The 19,456-nt window shown below is 42.8% G+C and overlaps 1 protein-coding gene across 7 annotated transcripts in view; it reads left to right on the plus strand.

The window, feature by feature from the left end:
• TNIK (TRAF2 and NCK interacting kinase) overlaps window positions 1–19,456 on the plus strand; it is a 397,078-nt gene that overhangs the window by 335,725 nt on the left and 41,897 nt on the right. For all 7 annotated transcript variants that reach the window (XM_058661109.1, XM_004591298.3, XM_058661110.1 and 4 more), the window contains 4 exons: window positions 1,185–1,349; window positions 3,290–3,529; window positions 5,503–5,609; window positions 19,279–19,442. In XM_058661109.1, the coding sequence (XP_058517092.1) occupies window positions 1,185–1,349; window positions 3,290–3,529; window positions 5,503–5,609; window positions 19,279–19,442 (676 nt within the window). The remainder of the gene's footprint in view (window positions 1–1,184; window positions 1,350–3,289; window positions 3,530–5,502; window positions 5,610–19,278; window positions 19,443–19,456) is intronic.

The following is a 19,456-nucleotide window of genomic DNA, read 5'->3' on the forward strand; positions in this document are numbered from 1 at the left end:
GAGTGCCTGCACATAGCTCTTCCAGCAGTCAGTCAGTTTACAGGTTAAGAGCTCACTCTGAGGCTTCTTCAGGGTAGAGAAGACAGCACCATTGGCCAGGGTTTGTAGAAGTACAACGTCCAATTGGCTGAAAGGAAAGTCATTACAGGGAAAGAGGGATTTGAAGAAAATTCCAAGATGTCTTTGAGTTGTCTAAGATCATAGCTGGATGTTGTCTAGTGTACATCATGTCTACCAACATTTCCCTCTGAAATGGTCCCAAGTGGCAGTGTATCTGCTATAAATATGTCCCGGGAGTCCTTGCTGCCTGTTAACAAAGAGCCTTCACTGAGTAATTGAGACTTTCCTGGGAAGTTCTTGCCATATGCTATCTGGGGTGGCTGAAACTGTGAGAGGAAGAGAATGGCAAGGCCCAAGAGAAGAGAGGATTGAAGGAGGAGGGAAATGGGGCAGGCAGAATGAATAGCAGGTGCAGAAAGACAGGGTGGAGGGGAGAGGAGCCGGGGGAAGTGGAGTACAAGCTGAGGTGGAATAGGGCGGAGCTGTGTATTTTAGGGAGAAAGAGGAGAGACAGCTGAAAAAAAAGAGCCCCCTACAGAGAGAAAGGAAAATGATATAGGAAGTTGGTTTTAGACAGGCCATGCTCATTAATCAGGCAGCCTGGCACACCCACTTGCCTGCCATTAGGGCACGAGAAGAAACTGGGGCTCCTGCACTCAAGTTCATCTTTGTCAGCCCTCCTTCATATTCTTTACCTCTATGTCCCCTGAGTCAACCTAAAGCCATTTTCTGGTTTCGCCAAGCAAACACAATGCCTACTGTAGCTGGCCTGGATTATCTGACATGCCAACTGTCACCCTCGGTGGTTCATCTGGCAGATTATATCCCAGTCAAGGACACATCACTTCTTAGGCAGGTCCCAAATTCTTAGCTAACTCAAGGGAATGGATTATGGGAGGGTAATGCCTTGGATGTTCTGCATTTTTGTTGTCCTTGCTAGTGCTGGTTCTGTTAGGAAAGAGCTTTTTGTAGAATTATTGATGAAGAGCAAAAATGGAGAATGTTTGACTCTCTGAATTGACCAAAGGGACACAAAAATGGCTGTGCAGGTGACTACAGAAAGCCCCCAGTAGGAAATGAGTTGACTTCTATCCATTGAGGTTCTCTTTTCTTTTAACTTCTAGGTAGAAGAACGGTCAAGACTTAACCGACAGAGTTCACCTGCCATGCCTCACAAAGTTGCCAACAGAATATCTGACCCCAACCTGCCCCCACGGTCAGAATCCTTCAGTATTAGTGGGGTTCAGCCTGCTCGAACGCCTCCCATGCTTAGACCAGTGGATCCCCAGGTAATGACCCCCTTTTTACTGGGCAGTAAGGGTATATGGTAAATGCAATGAAAATCCCAGAAAATTGTAACAGGGACTCAGCATAGGACCAATAAAACTATAACTCTTGATATAGAATTTACATGGAAGGCCTTGTTGAATTTGAAGGGTAGAAGAAAGATAAGGAAAAAAATAAAAGCATCACCCTTAATCTTAGAAAGGAAGAAGTATCTGGAAGCTCTGCAGGCCTTTATGTCATATAAACCGAAAATAAAATATGAAATAAAATAGGATATGACATATCATGGACCAAGAACTCTAATACAGCATTTCTTCAACCAAATGTCTTAAATTTCTTCCAGGTATCTACCTGTGTTGACTTCCTCAGAATAATTTGGAGGTCACCTTTGAAATACATAATTCTGTTTGAACTGGAGTTAAGAGATGTGATAAAACTGAATATTCTTTGTGGTTTAAGTTTGTTTTTAATAACTAATACCCAACATTTTCAGTAGCAGCGTATTTAGTGTGGCTTCTTCCTTGGTTGTTTTAATTATATGCAGTTCCTTTCATGCATAATTTTCAAAAAGATACATTTTTATAGGAACTTGTCTTTTAATGTACAAATATCTTCTTTCCAAACTCCTAACCCTTAGCTTCTGAGGAACGTTTGCCCTATCAAAGGGGAAAGGAGAGGGGAAAACTTTCTTTCTCAAAATAGCTAGGGAATTGAAGTACAGAGTTGCAGTGACAGTTAACACGATTAACCATTCTTGGGGTGTTCAGCTTCGGTTTTTGCCCTTTTCATGTAGGCTTGTGTTTTTTGCTGAATTTTTTAAAATAATATGTCTTGTTTCTATATTGCTTCATGCATTTGGTGGTACTTAATATTCACATAAATTGGAATACTTCTAATTTATTTGAAGCATAGCATTGAGTGCAAGTGAATGATGAGGCTTTTCTTCCGAATTATCATTGACATTCAAGGCTGAAATTTCAGATTAGAAAGGGTTTGGCAGGTCCTTGTACAAAGCAGATACTAAATACATGCCTGTTGAATGCATACTTTCATATAGATGAGGTTCTGGATTACTTTTCCTCCGCCACATAGGAGCTATTGGACACCTTTCACATACAGTGAGCACTTCAGATGTGGCTTCTGTCTCCAGGGAGCTTACCTTCTGCACACCGCAGGAAACAGGCTTCAATCAGGACTGAAAAAGTGTGGGCAGTGCCACGGCAAAAGGGGTTCCTGGACTCTGGATCTTACTGATTTATCTCAAATAGCCACAATTTCCCAAAAATTCTATATGTCTTCCTTCCATGGACACTATCACCACATGCCCAGCTGTGGGTCCTATAGCTCTACTGGAAATGTTGTGGTATCAGGAGATCCAGAACATTCTAGATGGTTTGAGCCAGTACAACAGAAGGCAGGAATCTGTAGAGGATAGGCCTACAGGCCATTGGGGCCAAATGCTTGGATCCCCTATCTGCCTCCAGCACATGTTAGCTGGAAAATTTATTTTATCTCCTGTTGTTTTTCGTGTGTAAAATGGGAGAAATGGTTGCATCCATCTCATGGTGGACTGTGAATTCATAACACATGAGTTCTTTGGAGTTCTCATTTTTCAGCAAGAGCAGGCTCTAAAGCCAGATTAAGGATTTCAAAAGAGGAAATTTGCATTGCTGGCATGTAAATGTTCATTAAGTACAGCTGTCATTATTACCAGGCTCTTCTACCAAGTTTTTGGCAGTCCAAAGAAACTACTTGTTACCAGGATGCTAACCTAGCCGTCCCTGTCAGTAAATGCAAAAAGAGTTGTTAAAAGCTCATGTAGTCAGCTGTGGTAGAGTCTCTCCACTCTAACTCATAGGTCCTAGAACTTACTCTGCCCTTCATCTGCTTGAGGTAGTAGCTGTGCCTCAATAACTCTTCTCTAATGTCGGTTTGTGCTTAGCTTCCTCATCTGGTCGCTGTGAAATCCCAGGGCCCTGCCCTGACCGCGTCCCAGTCAGTGCACGAGCAGCCCACCAAAGGCCTCTCCGGGTTCCAGGAGGCTCTGAGTGTGACCTCTCATCGTGTGGAGATGCCTCGCCAGAATTCAGACCCCACCTCCGAAAACCCTCCACTCCCCACACGAATTGAAAAGTTTGACCGAAGTTCTTGGCTGCGACAGGAAGAAGACATTCCACCAAAGGTGAGGTGCTGGCCCTTGGTCTCATCACTTTCGTTGTTGACTGTTGTTGACCAGGCCATTCTGGTCACGGCGGAGGGGATGACCCAGAGCTCCTTTGGTGCATCTGTAACCCACACTTAGACCTACATGACCACTTAGCTTGTTTCTGAAACATCTCAGGGAGCCGGAGTCACTTACAAACATATATGCTGTGTCCAGCATCAGGACTCTCAATACCAAGCATTTCAGACTTACTCTAGTTTCCACACTAAGAAGTAGAAGAATGGATATTTTTGTGGATGACTGAATCTATGATCACACCAAATGAAACCAGATTTCAGAGTTTCAGAAGATAGTGTTATTCTTAGGATAATCTACTTGGCCCCATTTAAGGCAAGCTAAAGGCCCAGTCATGATTTTATTCCAGCTAATTTTTGAGGATAAAGTTGCAGCATGAAATGACTAGCCATCCCACTGGATAGAATATTCTGGAGCTCAGAACTTTCTGTATCATTTTTTCCTCTTCTTTTTTACTCTTCTCTTTACTCTAAGGGTTCTAGAGTATGGCTGGGCACCCAGCTACAGACAATCTGGAAGTATTTTAAAATCTTAGGGAGATGTTTACAGTGGGTTCTTCCTGGCTTAGGAATCTCCCCTCTCGTGAGTTTAGCATAGAGGCTGCGACAAATGGAATGTTCTGTGAGCTCCAGAAAGCAATCCCACTGCCATGCTCATGCCAGAAAAAAAAAAAAAAAAAAAAAACATAGTTTTTGATAACTTAATTGGTATTTTTTCTTACAGTCCTCTAAGGATATTGTAATGGTTCTCATTATTTTGAAAATGAAAGCTGAATGATGTTTCCTTCATATAGAAGCAGAGTTGCCTGCAGAAGAGACTATCAGGGAGCAAAGTTTCATAGGGAAAACAAGCTGGGTAGAGCAGACACAAGGCTGGAAGAAATGAAAATTTAAGTTATTCATCCATGCTCTCTAAACCTGTAGGCCTGTGTTTTCAGAGCTAGGGAATTCTTTTAGACCAAAGCGATTATTTTAGTTTTCATAATTCATAAGACTCTTTCTTCCCTACAACTATATATGTTTGCTAAAAGAAAAGAACAAATAGAAGTAATAATGTTTAGTTAAAATAGGTGATAAAACTGATTTGGTCATTTTTGCTTCACTTCACTGACTCATCTTTGTGTCAAAATGATTTATAATAAAGTTTTCAAAATAGACAAACAATTCTTAATGCAGGAAGTATTTTTCGTGCTAAAATTTATCATTTTTAAGTAGATATCTTTGGCACAAGAGTGATTTTAATAAAAAGTGTGTATGTTTTCTAAAATTAGGCCTGTTGAATTCAACCTTAGCCTCTTGCCAGATAAGGCAATATATATCCCTACAGTGCATTACAATCAAATTGGTACCCACACAGTCTTTCTGAAGCCTTCCTAATATTTTCAGTATTAGTACCGAATTAATTCTGAATCCTGTTTGAGACTGCTTATTAATTGACCTTCCAGTGCATAACTGGCCTGACGTTTGGGTTTGAATTAATAATTTCAAGTTTACTAGAACCTATTGTACTATGTTCTTTGAACTCACTGACATATGACTTGTGTCTCATGTTCTAGACTAAAATCCTTGTTTCACTCTGGATTAATGGCATTTCCTTATCTGCTCATTAGTTGTTATGTAGTTAAAAATGAAAGTTGGCCTGAACTGAGCGGCTACTATCCCATTCAATGAATTAATGGCTCCCCAAAGAGTCCTGGTGTCTACCACTGTTGCCAGCCAACAGATGACAGTTATTCTTAGCGTAATGAATCAGAATTTTAGTTTGTCTATATGGTATTTTTAAGATAAACAGTCCATCTCCATTTGAGACAGTTTGTGAAGCTCCTCAGAAATCTTCAAAAGGGAGAAAGCTTTTCAGAGAGCAGCCTGTAGGAGCTATTCTGAGGGAAACCTTTCTGAAGTCGGCCTTTCTTACAGGTGCCTCAAAGAACTACTTCTATATCCCCAGCGTTAGCCAGGAAGAATTCTCCTGGGAACGGTAGTGCCCTGGGACCCAGACTAGGATCTCAGCCCATCAGAGCAAGGTAAGGGAAGGAATGTGGGGGAGGGAATGGGGGTAAGCTCTTCACTGTCGTCAGCATCGCTTTCCTTAAAATGTCTGTGTTCTTGTCACTTCAAGGCAGCAGGTTGACTTGGCACGTGGGCAGTGAGTTAGGATGGACCAGACACGGGTTGTTTACTTCTTCAATAATTTTCCACAGAAATCAATGTACAACTCAGGGGGTGGGAGGGGGATGAGGGGGTGGAAAGGGGAGAGGAAGGAACGGGGCAGTGCTCATGAATAAATGGATGAGGTAACCCAGAAACCAGTTCTGTGTACCTTCAGTAACAGTTTTTAAAGTCTGGGAGTAAAATTTCAAATCCAAATCTGATTTCTGTATTTCATACCAGCAGTTATTTCAGTTATGTTATGGAATGAACAGGAAAAGTAAAAGGTGAAAGATTTATACAAACTGAAGAGAAACCAAAGCATATTTTGAGTTGACTTAATATCAGGTCTCAGAGCATGCTCTAGGAACCATTGAGACATCACAAAATAATTTCCAAAGCAAAGGTAACCGACTGCAGAGCTTAAAATCATGGAGGCACTGGCTATGAAGAAGAAGCCAGCTCGTTTGGTAACCGGGATACAACAGCACTTAAGAGATGCATATTGTAGCGCTTTTTTAAAATTTATGCATAGATTTTTCATACTGGGCATTTTCCCACCACTTTCTGAGACCCATTGTATCGCTTCCACTGATCTCTTTCCAGAATTTTCCATCAATAGTGTATAGTCCTACAGAGAGGAGGTTGCTTTAGCTTCTACTGGCTGCTGCTGAGGTCTCAAAGAGAGGAAGGAAACAGTATCCTTACAGTCTCTAGGCAGATTTTATGTAGCAACAGATGCTATTTGTTGCTGTAATTCATCAAGCTTCCCTCAGATTTTTTTGTGATGAATACATCCCTTTTTAGGATCTGCAGAAATAGCAAATGGCCTCTGCTGAGGCTATAAAAAGGATGCACTCGGGTAGGCTATTTTCTTTTCCTTCATTGTGTTCGTAGTAAGACAAGACCCTCCTTACTAGCATAAGAAAGAATGACTGGGAATGAACTTTGTGATTATCTGTACGTCCCCTTAAATTGTGTCATGCTTTCCATCATAAAGCTTTAATTTTCCTCTTGACATAGAAAGCCTTAAGGAGAGGCCAGTCCATAAATAATACGGAACTATACTGAGCACATGAGTTCCTTTAGGGCAAAGTGGCTGGTTCGTTCTGAGCAGAACTACCAATGGCAGGAGGCTCCAAATGAGTCTTGTTTTCTCCCAGCGCCTTGGCAGATTCACAGTGAGCTGGTGTTGCTAAGCAGCACTGTTCGGGAACTGACTGCAACCAGGCAGCCAAAGGACCTACAGCACTGGGCTGCCTGAACTTTATCCAGCCCCCTCTCCAGGCAGTGATAAGTACCCAGTTATCAGTGCTGCTTGTGCCTTTGAACCATGCCTTGGGGCTGTTCATTGGATCACCTGCTCAGTATTTTAGTCGCTTTAGATCAAGCATTATTTCAATTTTTTTTTCCTGCCAAACAACGGAAGAGTCACCATTATGTAGTCAAATGAAAGCGGTTTTTTCCCCCTCTGAAGTGCTATCTTAATGGCATTGAAGCCTAAAAATAATTGGTATTTGATGGTCAGTGAATTACAAAGCATGAGCTTTCCCTTTAGAATCATTGAAATACCGTACCTTGTCAGGGAAGGCAGACTTTGTGAGAGACAGATAACATTTTTCTACTTACAGAAGTAGAGGAGACGTGAGCTAAAAGGTCATAATTATTTCCTTAGGGTGAAAGGATGGGTGGAGGATGGGAAACCCCATCTCTGTGGGCACCACACTCCTTCAGCTCTTTCTGCTTCTTGCTGTCATCTGCCTCTGGTGACCCACATGGGACATACAATTCAGAGCTTGTAGTTCTTGCTAGATAGCATTGTTTAAAGCTTCAAGATCTGGTTTATTCACTGTGATGGGAGAACTGTGCTCACCTACATAACCCACCCGATACTCAAAGACCTGAGATCCAACTGCTTTTGCTTTCTTGGAATTCTCTTGGGACAGCTCAGAAGTCCTGGTGATCCCACCAGGGCTCGCTCAGTGGGGAGCAAGCTTGTTCCATGCACATGGTCTTACATGTTGGACTTCTTTCTCCTGTGGTGATGTCAGGAAAACATTTTGATGGGAAAATGTCCCGTTGACCACCACAAGTCCGATGGCCAACCCCTGAGTCTGTGTGGAGATGAGCTACTCAAGGGCATGGGCACTAGGAGGACGTATGGCTAGAGGGCATCGCTGTGACACAGTCCCTCCTATGCTTCTTGGGTCCTAATGAAGCATTGTGGTGCTTTTATATCATGTGTCAGACAAGGATCCATTCGTAATAATTCATCCTTTTCCATGCTTTGGGTCTACACTCCCTGAACTTGGTCAATATTCTTTCTCTTTCCTCCCAGCCTTTTCTTTGCAAGAGTTCTCAAGGGACTCTAGAAAATTAACAAAGTTGTAATAGATTCCAAATAAAAGTGTACAACCAACAAGGGACAGATCCAGCTTGTTTCATTGTTTTTCATTCATTTCCTAAACTCAGCAGATAAACGCTGAGGGCCCCACTCCATGCAGAACTGCATGCAATTTGGAGCCAGTGGCTTCAACCAAGGTTGCTCCATTTGAAGGGCCGTGAGTCATACTAGGCCTGCCGGTCCTTAGGGCCATAGACATCATCAGGGGCAAAAGTGTTTTCTTGTCTATTTCATTTTGTGGGATATGTCAATTAACTGAATTACAGAACATGGAGCTTCTCTCTCCCCCTTCTGTAACGCATTAGGGATCCCACATTTAAGATAATAGCATATCAACATGGAAGGAGCCTGGGTACCCAAGAAATGACTTTGACGACTATCAAGGAGAAGAGTGCCAATGGTGTATATTATGTTGTGATAAATCAATCATTATGCTAATTCAATAAAAAAATGGCTGAGCTCAGTAGATTAAAAAAATCAGTTTTTCCTTCTTGCATTTAATGTACAAGATATTAGATAACTACAGAATGTGGGATAGCTTGTGATAATTTGGGAAACAGTATTTCTATGACTAGACACTTGGAAGACTCCAGTTAACATGGGCAGTGTGCAAGCACATAGCTGTAACATGAGGATCAAAGAAAGGTTTGCTGGTTTAGCTATACCGATCCTTCTCCCCTACAAAACTCCTGTTAAGTCCCTGTGCTGCTGTCTACACACATCCTCCCAAGTCAGGAAGAGCTCTGTCGATAGTAGCTTTTTAAATACATGCAGAATTGAGCATATATGGCTAGGCAAGTGTCTGCTGGTCAGGAAGGGGCAATGGTGGCCCCTGTGCAGCTCCCTGCCTCCTCTGGCCTCGGGCAATCTCTTACTGTTTGTTTACCATCCTGAAGGGACATGATACTGCTCCATGTGCTTCACAAATATTTGCTGATTTAAACCATAACCACTTTGGGAAGTAGTGACTGTAAGCGCCCACATTTCCCAGGGGGAGAAGTTAAGAGAAACAGAAGTGAAATGAAGCAACCAAGGTGAGAAATTCAGTAATTGGTAGGACCAAAATGTGAACTCTGCTAGACTTGCACCCAAGTCGGCGCTTCTGTGACCCTGCTCTACTGGTCCGTTTAGCACGCATGCAGCAGGCACCGCTCCCAAGGGAAAGCTGGCTGCATTCCCTACGTGACATGGCACCATCTTACCTCCACCTTCCTCCCTGTGTGGCTTAATGAGTCTGCAAGGAGTTCGTCTTAGCCTTAGGTGCTTGCACTTCATCTTGTGATATCCACTGCCCTTCAGATGTTATCGTGTGGCAGGACCTATCTCTGTCTCAAGAATTCCCCCAGTCTAGGTGGAACTAGTGTCATCACAGCTTTCTCTAGTCCCCCTCACAGTTGGTCGAAGTCTGGGTGATACACCTGTCCCTGTGGGCCCTTGCACTGGTTTTCTGTGCAGCTGCGCCTTGCTCAAGCAAGGGAGGTGATTGTCATTTCTCACCTGTGATCTGACTCTCAGATACCTTATGCTGTCAAGAGATCAGTTGATATACATCTGTATAATTTGATTAAATCGTTTAAAAATATTTCTTTGAGGGCCCGGCGGCATGGCCTAGTGGCTAAAGTCCTCACCTTGAATGCCCCGGGATCCCATATGGGCACCGGTTCTAATCCTGGCAGCTCCACTTCCCATCCAGCTCCCTGCTTGTGGCCTGGGAAAGCAGTCGAGGACGGCCCAATGCATTGGGACCCTGCACCCGCATGGGAGACCTGGAAGAGGTTCCTGGTTCCCAGCATCGGATTGGCCCGCACCAGCCCGTTGCGGCTCACTTGGGGAGTGAATCATCAGACGGAAGATCTTCCTCTCTGTCTCTCCTCCTCTGTATATCTGACTTTGTAATAAAAATAAATCTTAAAAAAAAATTTCTTTGAAATCCCAAGCGTTTTGATACTTAGTTACGATTCATATGTTCTTTTATAGCAAATTAAAACTTGATCAAACAAGTACATCTGGAATTTGAAAAGATTTAAATTAAGCTAGAAATGCCCGGTCAAAACCCAGTGACTTAAATGTAAACCTAGCTTCCTATGGCTCATTTTTTCTTATTGGCTGTGTCACCAAAAACAAAGTAAATTTTGGCAGTCTCCCAGTTAATTATAGACTTGGCCCAAGTATTTGGGCCACAAAATCACTTAGTAATCTTAATTTGCCCTTTTGACATTTTGTATGATTCAGTCGGATGGAATAATTTCCTTATTTTTACTCAACTGAATGTTTTATAGACTGAGCAGCCTTGCCGCATGATGGTAAATGTCTGAATTAAACGTCAGCATTACAGAAATCTATCTGGATCTTTTCAAACTTACACATTTGATTCTACGAGTGCTCTGTTAGTACATGCACAAGGGAAATCGATTATTTAATGGAATCCTTCTGAAATTTATCATCTTTAAGAGTATCTCCCAGACCCCTTTACCCCAAGGACAGACCATGCAGACTTAATCAGCAAGAGAAAAATGTGAACGATATGAAAATTTCTCAAAATGCCCATATTCTACTAGCAAAAAAAAAAATTGAAAGGCATTGTAAAGTCGTCTTTATTTCTGTGAGTGGGTACACAGAAACTAAATACTTCTTTCAGTGTGCAGCAACAAAAATAGCAACGTATTAAGATCAGCACCCATGCTGGTTAGCTCCAGCGGGGAGGACTTAGACTAATGAGGCCAGGGTCAGGGATTTAATGCTCCCGGGACCCAATTAGCTTCACACAAGGAGCGGCTCTGAGCCCTGCCAGGGACCTGTGCTTATGCCAGCTAATGCCTCTGCTTCTCTTTTGTGCTATGACAGCCTACGACGGGTCTCATCATCCGCTATCTGTTCTTGCCTCATGCTGGGCCAGTTATTCATGAGCCTGTCCTGGAAGATCCACATTCTGAGACGGGCTTTTAAGTCTTCCTCTACCGCCACACCTGTCCTACTGATCACTCCACTCAACCCAGGCCTTCCTGATACCCCTCCTTCTCTCTCCTCTGGTGCCCAGGGCTGCCACTCAACATTCCTGCTTGCTCTACTCCAAGGTGCAGTCCAGTCCTATCTTCTTCTAACACCATTCTTCACAGGCCCAACAGGAATGAATTTTTCCCTAAACTCCAGAAATACTCAGCCTGCCTCACACAACACAGAGGCTATCACTCCGCTGCTGTGTCTACCATACTTCTCTCAGCTCCATGACTGCCTTGCAACTTGACTGCACACCGTATCCTCTGTACTTCTCACACATCACTCAGCTTGGCCAACCAGTCTCACAAGCAGGTGCTTATTAGAAAGGTTTGAGTCAGATCATCAAAGGAATGTTAGAGCAATGATTCTGCTTGCCTAACCTTCACCCGCCACAGAAGACAGTTCAGAGCCTCTATCAGCAGGCACCTGGCTCGCAGAAGACTTTAATATAAAGAACACTACATTGTTATTCTACAAAACTAGAGCAACATAGGAAATAGCAGTATGCCCATCACTTGTAAGCTACAATACAGTTAGCAGGCCATTTTTAGGACAAGTGTTTTTAGAATATATTATGTGTAACCTTTAACATTATTGTTAAGCACTAGATGGACAGTGGAGAAAAGTCATTTTTTGAGATTTAAAGGAGATGGGATTATATCTTTATGAAAAATTAAAATCTAAAAAATAAAATTGTTGATATTTCAGAAATACCACACTTTTATTAGTTTCAACAATTGCTAATCTAAGGGTATTTTCAATATTCATTTTTCAGTATGAATCAATTAGATGCAGTGTTCACAAAAATACAAAGAAGTGCCACTAAAATAGGCAGTATTTTTGAAATTTTCTTTCAGTTTATCAATAGTTACTATGTAATTGTTGTTACCACTAGGCCAACTTAATAGCCCCTTTACCGTAAAACCTGCAATGATAAATATTGTCGTAAGTCCCACACTTATATAATTAAAAAAATCAGATTATGAGGACATATTTATCTGTACTCATATTTTCTACTGAAGTTTTCCAGTGTCACTAGCCATTTATAACCAAACTTTTTTGCCAAATATTCACACAAAGCAAGATTCTTCCGTTTTGAAAGAGATTATTTGTTTAGTTGCTGTTTTGTGGATGCCATTTTGTGGCCAAGGTGTTAATGGACTAAATTATTTCAAGTGACTCAAGGACAAGAACTATCTTATTTTCCCAGCTTTCTGTGGCTGGTACATATGTGGGATGTTCTTAAACTTGGCAGAGCAAGATTAAAACATACAATTACATTTCTCCTGTTATATTGTTGCAGGATGCGAGCGAGATCACACCAGACATGTCTAAGGCTTATTAAAGAGTCTTTATTAACCAAGCTTGGTGATAATAGAGCACAATAGCAAATCACAAGTCCATACGTCAACCCAACCAATCATAATCCAACCAATCATAATCCCAAAAGAAACAAATGGTCATTACCCTTAAATCCATCCGTTAAGCTAAAGACCTATTTCCCACCTTCCCCAACAATATAAGTTATTCTAAGAGACATGCAACAAAGAACCTGATACACTTACAAAGAATAACCTGGACACACTTACAAAGCTGCAGACATTCACCTTTCCCTGGCGTCTCTGCCCACATTCCATCACTGCTAGGCCTCACCTCTCCTGGAACTCCTGACAGTACACAAACCAGAAACAACATTATTATATCCATTGTCCCTTCGAAGCAGTATACAGGGACCATGCTCAGGGGATTACCTGTCCTGGCTCAACTAAGAGTCAAGGTGCCAGAGTAATGGAAGCACCTGGCCAGAAAGAGAGAGAACCCCTGCTTCACAGGCCTTTTAAAGGGGCTTGTGAGGGCAGTGGTTACACAATAATGCAATACCGTCCCCTCTCAGTTGATAGGTGAGTCATGGGTGGGCAGGAGCGAATACCTAAGTGTTGTGGGCTAAGGAGCTGATCAGTGCTGGCTGGGATGGGCAGGAACAGGAACTGGGCTTGTAGCTAAAAACACCTAGACTAATTGGACTTATCTACATCCAATATCCTGGCTAAATGAGGACGTGGGGAGAGTGGTTGAGGATGGAATTATCATTCCATTGCTGTTAGGACCCACCTTCAGGACAGAGGGTAGGGGACACAGCCAGATTTCATTTGCCCACTGTCCATGGGTGCTGGCTATCACTGGCTGCACCCCATAACAATATTTTATTGCATTAAAATCACAGCACCAGGGTGAATAAGCAAGGATGCAAAATTCTGTTTGGAGAACTGAAGAGTTTGGGAACATGGTAGAGGTGAGAAGGGATAGATATTACCCACTCAGCAATAGAGTTAAGATTTGAGTTTCCAGTCTCACTAAATCATCCAGGCTCAGCATTGTATCAATCTAAAATGAAAATGTCTATGACTTTGAAATTTAGATTAAGAGGCACTTAATAGAAGTTTCCAGAACATTGCTTATATTTTTAAAATGTTTTTAGCCCACACCAAATGTATTTTAAAGATTCGTTTATTTATTTGAAAAGCAGAGTGACAGACATGGAGAGGCCAGAGATTTTCCATCTGTTCATTCACCCTCCAAATGGCCGAGGCAGGTGGGTTGGGCCAGACTAAAGCCAAGAGCCTAGAACCGTATCTGTGTTTCTTGCGTGGGTGGCAGAAGCCCCGGCTCTTGGGTCATCTTCCACTGCTTTCCTAGGTACATTAGCAGGGAGTTGGATCACAAGCGGAGCAGCCAGGACTGCAGCTGGCAATCCAGTATGGAATTCCTGCATGTGAAAAAATGGCTTAAGCAGCTGCCAGACATGCTAGCTCCTGCTTATATATTTATTTTTAAAATGTATAAACTTTAGAAGCTGCTTCCAACCATAGTTGTTAGATGTCTCTTCTTTCGTACTGTTAGACCCGAGCAGGCGATGGCCAAGGACCCCTCGCCCCCCGACGAACGGAGCCCTCCGGCAGACACGAGACAGGAGACCAAGAGATGCAATCACGCATGAGGCAAGGTTTATTTCACACGGGCTCGTGGGCGCTGCCGCTCGTTGGAGCAAGGAGTCACGCCGAGCCGCACAAGCTGGGACTTTTTTATAGGATACGGGAAGCAGGAAGCAAGGTTACAGAAGCAGATGCATGGTTACAGGGATCCCATTGGCACATTTAAGTTGCACAAGGCTATGATTGGTACAGGAGCTGCTCTTGCTTAAAAGGCAGTTTTCAAGCATGGCTCAGTGTCCGAGAAATAGAAACTTATTTCTTTCTTGGGAAATAGAAACTTGGGAGACTGATACTCAATTGTCTAAGGTCTTGGAAAGCGCCCAATGGCTCCTAGCTCCCTGTCTTGCAAGGTCTTCTGCCATTCTTTATCTTGCAAGGTCTTCTGCCTTCAGGCATCCTGTTGACCCTTTTTCTGCTGGAACTAAATTTGGGCTCTTCAGTACAAATCCCTGATCTCCAGCAGTAGCCTGAGTAGCCCTGCTTCACACTCCCAGAATACCTTGTGCTTACTTCAGGCAAAATGTGAATCAAATGTGCTGTATGTATCTGATTCACAGAACACTGGGCTCTGTCTTATTCTTGACCATGCCTCAAATACATAATGCAGTACCGAATGCAAGACAACTGAGTAAGTAAATAAATACTATTTTGTGGGCAGTTCAATATGCAAATGAACAGTGCAATAAAATATTCTACTAAGAGAGGCTTCTGGCCTGCCAAGAATTTTGTTTTTGAATTAGCATTTAGTAATAAATATCAAAATATGCCTCCCTTTGGTAACAACCTAAATAACATAAAGATTTTCTGCCAAAAAATAATAAAATTGCAAAGACTCCAATATGAGCAAATAATGTGATTAAGCAGTTCACAAAGAAATTGTAACCAGAAAATAAACATGAATAAAAATGACTTTCTCAATGGTAATATTTCAAATCTACACTGAATCGGGGGCCAGCACCATGGTATAATAGCTTAAGCCTCTGCCTGCAATGCTGGCATCCCATTTGGGCACTGGTTCCAGTCCCTATTATTCTACTTCTGGTCTAGTTCCCTGCTAATGCACATGGGAAAGGAGTGAAAGATGGCTCAACTCCCTGGGCTCCTGCACCCATGTGGGAGATCCAAAAGAAGCTCTAGGCTTCTGGCTTCAGACTGACCCAGCTCTGGCTACTGTGTCCACTCTGGGAGTGTACCAGCAAGTGAAAGGTCTCTCTGTTGCCCCTTCTTTCTCTATAAATCTGCTTATCAAATAAAAATCTTTTTAACAATGTCTACACTAAAACAATAAGATACGATGTATGAGACTGCTCATAATGAAGTGGAAGAATTCAAGAGACGGCTCATTAGATGTGTATTAGTGCAAACTGTTAGTACTTTCATGCACACTTACACATGCACACACATATCCCAGATCATGCTTTGTCCACGAATCCCAATTCCAGGGAAAAGAGACATAATTGGATATTTCCCTTTGGAGTTGATGGTTATCTCAGTGTAAGTATCACTACCGTGCATTGGTGGGAGCACATTAGTATCTTAACAGTGGAGGGAAAAGTCAAATTAATTCCATATAATGGGTTCCTGGATAACCATTATTGTTTTTAGAAACATAAGAGAACTCTCACAGTGCCATGTTAACGGAAAAGGCAACATGTTCAGAATGCTTCTGTGAATACACACAAAAAAAGACTAGGAGATAATATGCCGAATAGCAAGATGCAGTTGGACAGTCCCTGGCTCAGACATTATTTGTTTTGCTTCTTTAACTTTTACCTTTTAATATTTTCAATATTAAATGTTTATAATCATAATGATCATAGTTTTTCAATATTAATTTCCCATTGTCAGTCCACATGGGGGGAAAAAGCTTGAAAGAATGACCCCTCTGGAAATGCACCATTTCAGCACTAGTGTTTTTAGCAAGACAACATAAGACTTGGGTTAGGAGACAACTTTCCCGGACCCAGAATCTGACTGGGAACTTCAGGAAGGTGGGCGTGCCCATCCTCCTCCACTGACCCCACACTACCAGGTTTCATAAGTGTTTTCTTTACTGCCTTACACTGGCGGGGGGGGGGGGGGCGGGCGGGGAACAGGAATACGCTAATAGTCTGCTAATAGCATGGTCATTTTCCACCCTGTCCCCAGCTCTCTGAGGTACAACTGACAAGTAAAAATTATATGGATTTATGCTATACCACATGAAGTGTCAACATATATATACCTTGTGAGTTAATTACCATAAACATGGAAGTTAACACCTCCAACACCTCTCCTAGTTACAAGCTTTTGTAAGGAAAGCTTTCAGGTCCTACTATCCTCTTGGCACTGCTGAGGTATGCACGGTCGTGCTGTTGTCTCCCAGGTGTACAGTAGACTTCCAAAACTGACTCTTTCTCCCTGAACCTATTCCTTTGGACCCACATCTCCCCGTCCTCACCTCTTTCTGCTCTGTCTCTGTGAGCTGCACACTTAGCAGTAGATTGCTCCGGCCAGCAGAGCCAATAACATGGACAGGGAGAGGGTCTGGGGATGAAGCACCAATAGGAGACCCATGATGGTGGAAGTCTCTGCAGTCTCCTTTTATTGCTGCTTCACCTCTCTTTATATACTCTTCCACCCCCCACCCTCCCCCCCCCACATCCTCAGTTAGCAGGATATTGGATACAGATGAGTCCAATTAGTCTAGGTGTTTTTAGCCACAAGCCCAGTTCCTGTTCCTGCCCAGGCCAATGGGCACTAATCAACTCCTTAGCCCACTACAGGTCCCCCTTTTTTGTTTTAAAGCACACTTGAATGTGCCTGTCTTAGGTTGTGGGCTCTCAGGTCATCAGCCTTTCCCATCATCGGGAATCTCTGTAGCATGTCAGAGCCCCTGTCTTAGGTTGGTCAATGCCCGGTCCATCTTACCCCTCACTGGCTGTCATTCAATGCGTTGCTGCAGCTGCACAAACCATACTTGGGGAGGCTGGTAATCCTGTTCCATGGCTAGGAGTGTCTTTAGCTCGGTAGCAATAAACAGACAGTAGTTCCCAGGCTTGGGAAACATTTTGCACTTGCACAGGTGTTATACACATGAAGACATATGATGGGGAACAAGAGGCCCTGACCATATCCCACAGCATCTGCTCCTTTGCCAACAAATCAACATGCTCTTACAACATAAGCATGCCCACCCACACGTGTTCATCTATACAGTTCTGTTGTTCCATAGCTCAGGCAGTCAGTTCCACAAGCTTGTTCATGGTCTCAGTGGTCGCTGTTGGGTGTCCTAGGGTCACTGCTGCTGTGGTGGTGGCTGCTGATGCCAGGGCAACGCTGGCTACGATGGTTGATGTTATGCTAAAGTCTCTTTTACACCTTATCAGGCCAACAGAGGCCACTCGTTTAGCCCCAACAGGCACAGGCAGGATTCGGGGCAGCCAAATGACAACAGCAGTATTGCCATTGCCATTCCAACATGCTGTTAGGGTGCAGCTGACCTCAGTGCAATTCACTTCAGAGATGTTTTCTGTATGTAAGAGAGAAAAACGGGGGGGATAGCACAGGCAGACACAGGTTTAAAATTCAAGAAATTAAGGTTCAGCCACATGAGTGAGTCCTCAAATCCAGAGGAATGATTGAACTAACAATTTCCATAACAATAATTCTCTTCCTTTATAAGGAAAAAAGGGTGGGGGGTCATGCAGTGCATGCCTATTCCCCACAAAGCTGCCATATAGAAAAGGCAGGAAATATTGGGACCTTGGTGCTCATAGGAGGAAGATGTTTAACAATATACTAACTTACTTATATATTATATAAAGGCCTAATATACTTGCTTGTCCCATCAATCTCCTTTTATTGCTGCTTCACCTCTCCTTATATACTCTTTCTCCCCCCCCCCCCCGCCCACATCCTCATTTAGCAGGATATTGGATACAGATGAGTCCAATTAGTCTAGGTGTTTTTAGCCACAAGCCCAGTTCCTGTTCCTGCCCAGGCCAACGGGCATTAATCAACTCCTTAGCTCACAATAGTAGATCATGTAGAACTTCTCTTTTGATGATATATGTATTGTGTTTGTATCAAATTTCTTCGGTTTTAACATTTCTGAGAGGTATAGAGAAATATCCACCCTTTACTTCCCTTTATTTGGCCAGGGTTGAGCCGTCAGTGCTGCCTCCCTAGGGTATATGTTAGCAGGAAACTGGACGCCGAACCATGGTAAATGGGCATCCAAACAGCTTTTTTAAAAAATATTATTACTTTGTGATACAGTTGCATAGGCTCTGGGATTTCTCCCCTTCCCTTCCTCCCCAAATCCCCAGTGATTTCCCCCTAGAGTATAATACTTCATAAACAGTCCTAAGTCAGTCATTCTGCTATTTAAGTGTATCTTGACATCGTAGGTGTGGACAATAACAGCGAGTTCAGCATCCCATTGTCAAGATACATTTCCCAGTTTTATTGTGTTGTTTCTTTGATTTGGAAGTAGAGATGCATACTGCATTGTATGTTCACATCTGGATATGATAGTCTCTATCAGACAGTTACTATCCATCCCGTTAAATGAAATAGCATCTTAATTGCTGGGCCAAACTCCTACCACTACATCACATTTCTCTATCCATTCATGTACCAGTAGACCTCTGGTTGACTCTACATCTTGGCAATTGTGACCAATGCTGTCATGAATGCAGGTGTCACCTTAACAGACTGACTTCATTTTTATTGTTTTTGTAGCCAAGTAGGATCATTGAATCCTATAGTAATTCTATTTTTCATGTTATGAAAGATCTAGTGTTTTCCATAACGATTATACCAGTTTGCATTTTCAGTGACACTAAGGGTTCCTTTTTCTCAACATCCTCACATAATATTTCTCACCTTTCCTTTCACAAGTATGGGCTTATGTTTTGTCATTGTCATTTTAATTTGCATATGTGATGATTAGTGACTCTAAGCATTTTTTATACAATGACTGGGTTGATGGTCTTCTTTCGTGAATGGTCTATTTGGATCATTTGCTGATTTGCTAATGAGGTCATTTGTTTTCTTGCTATGGACTTGTTTCAGCTCCTTAAAGGTTTGGATGTGACTCCCTAGACATGTGAGTTGCAAATGGACAGGTTGTGACAGTGTGGTCACTGTGTTCTGCTGTCCACACAGCAACCCAGATCTCCGGAGAACTGAGCCTGTCCTGGAGAGTCCCCTGCACAGGACCAGCAGTGGCAGTTCCTCCAGCTCCAGCACTCCCAGCTCCCAGCCCAGCTCCCAAGGAGGCTCCCAGCCGGGATCACAAGCCGGATCCAGTGAACGCACCAGAGTCCGAGGTAGAGCGTGTTCT

The sequence above is a fragment of the Ochotona princeps genome, chromosome 3 (genome assembly GCF_030435755.1).
Source record: "Ochotona princeps isolate mOchPri1 chromosome 3, mOchPri1.hap1, whole genome shotgun sequence".
Classification (NCBI taxonomy): Eukaryota; Metazoa; Chordata; class Mammalia; order Lagomorpha; family Ochotonidae; genus Ochotona; species Ochotona princeps.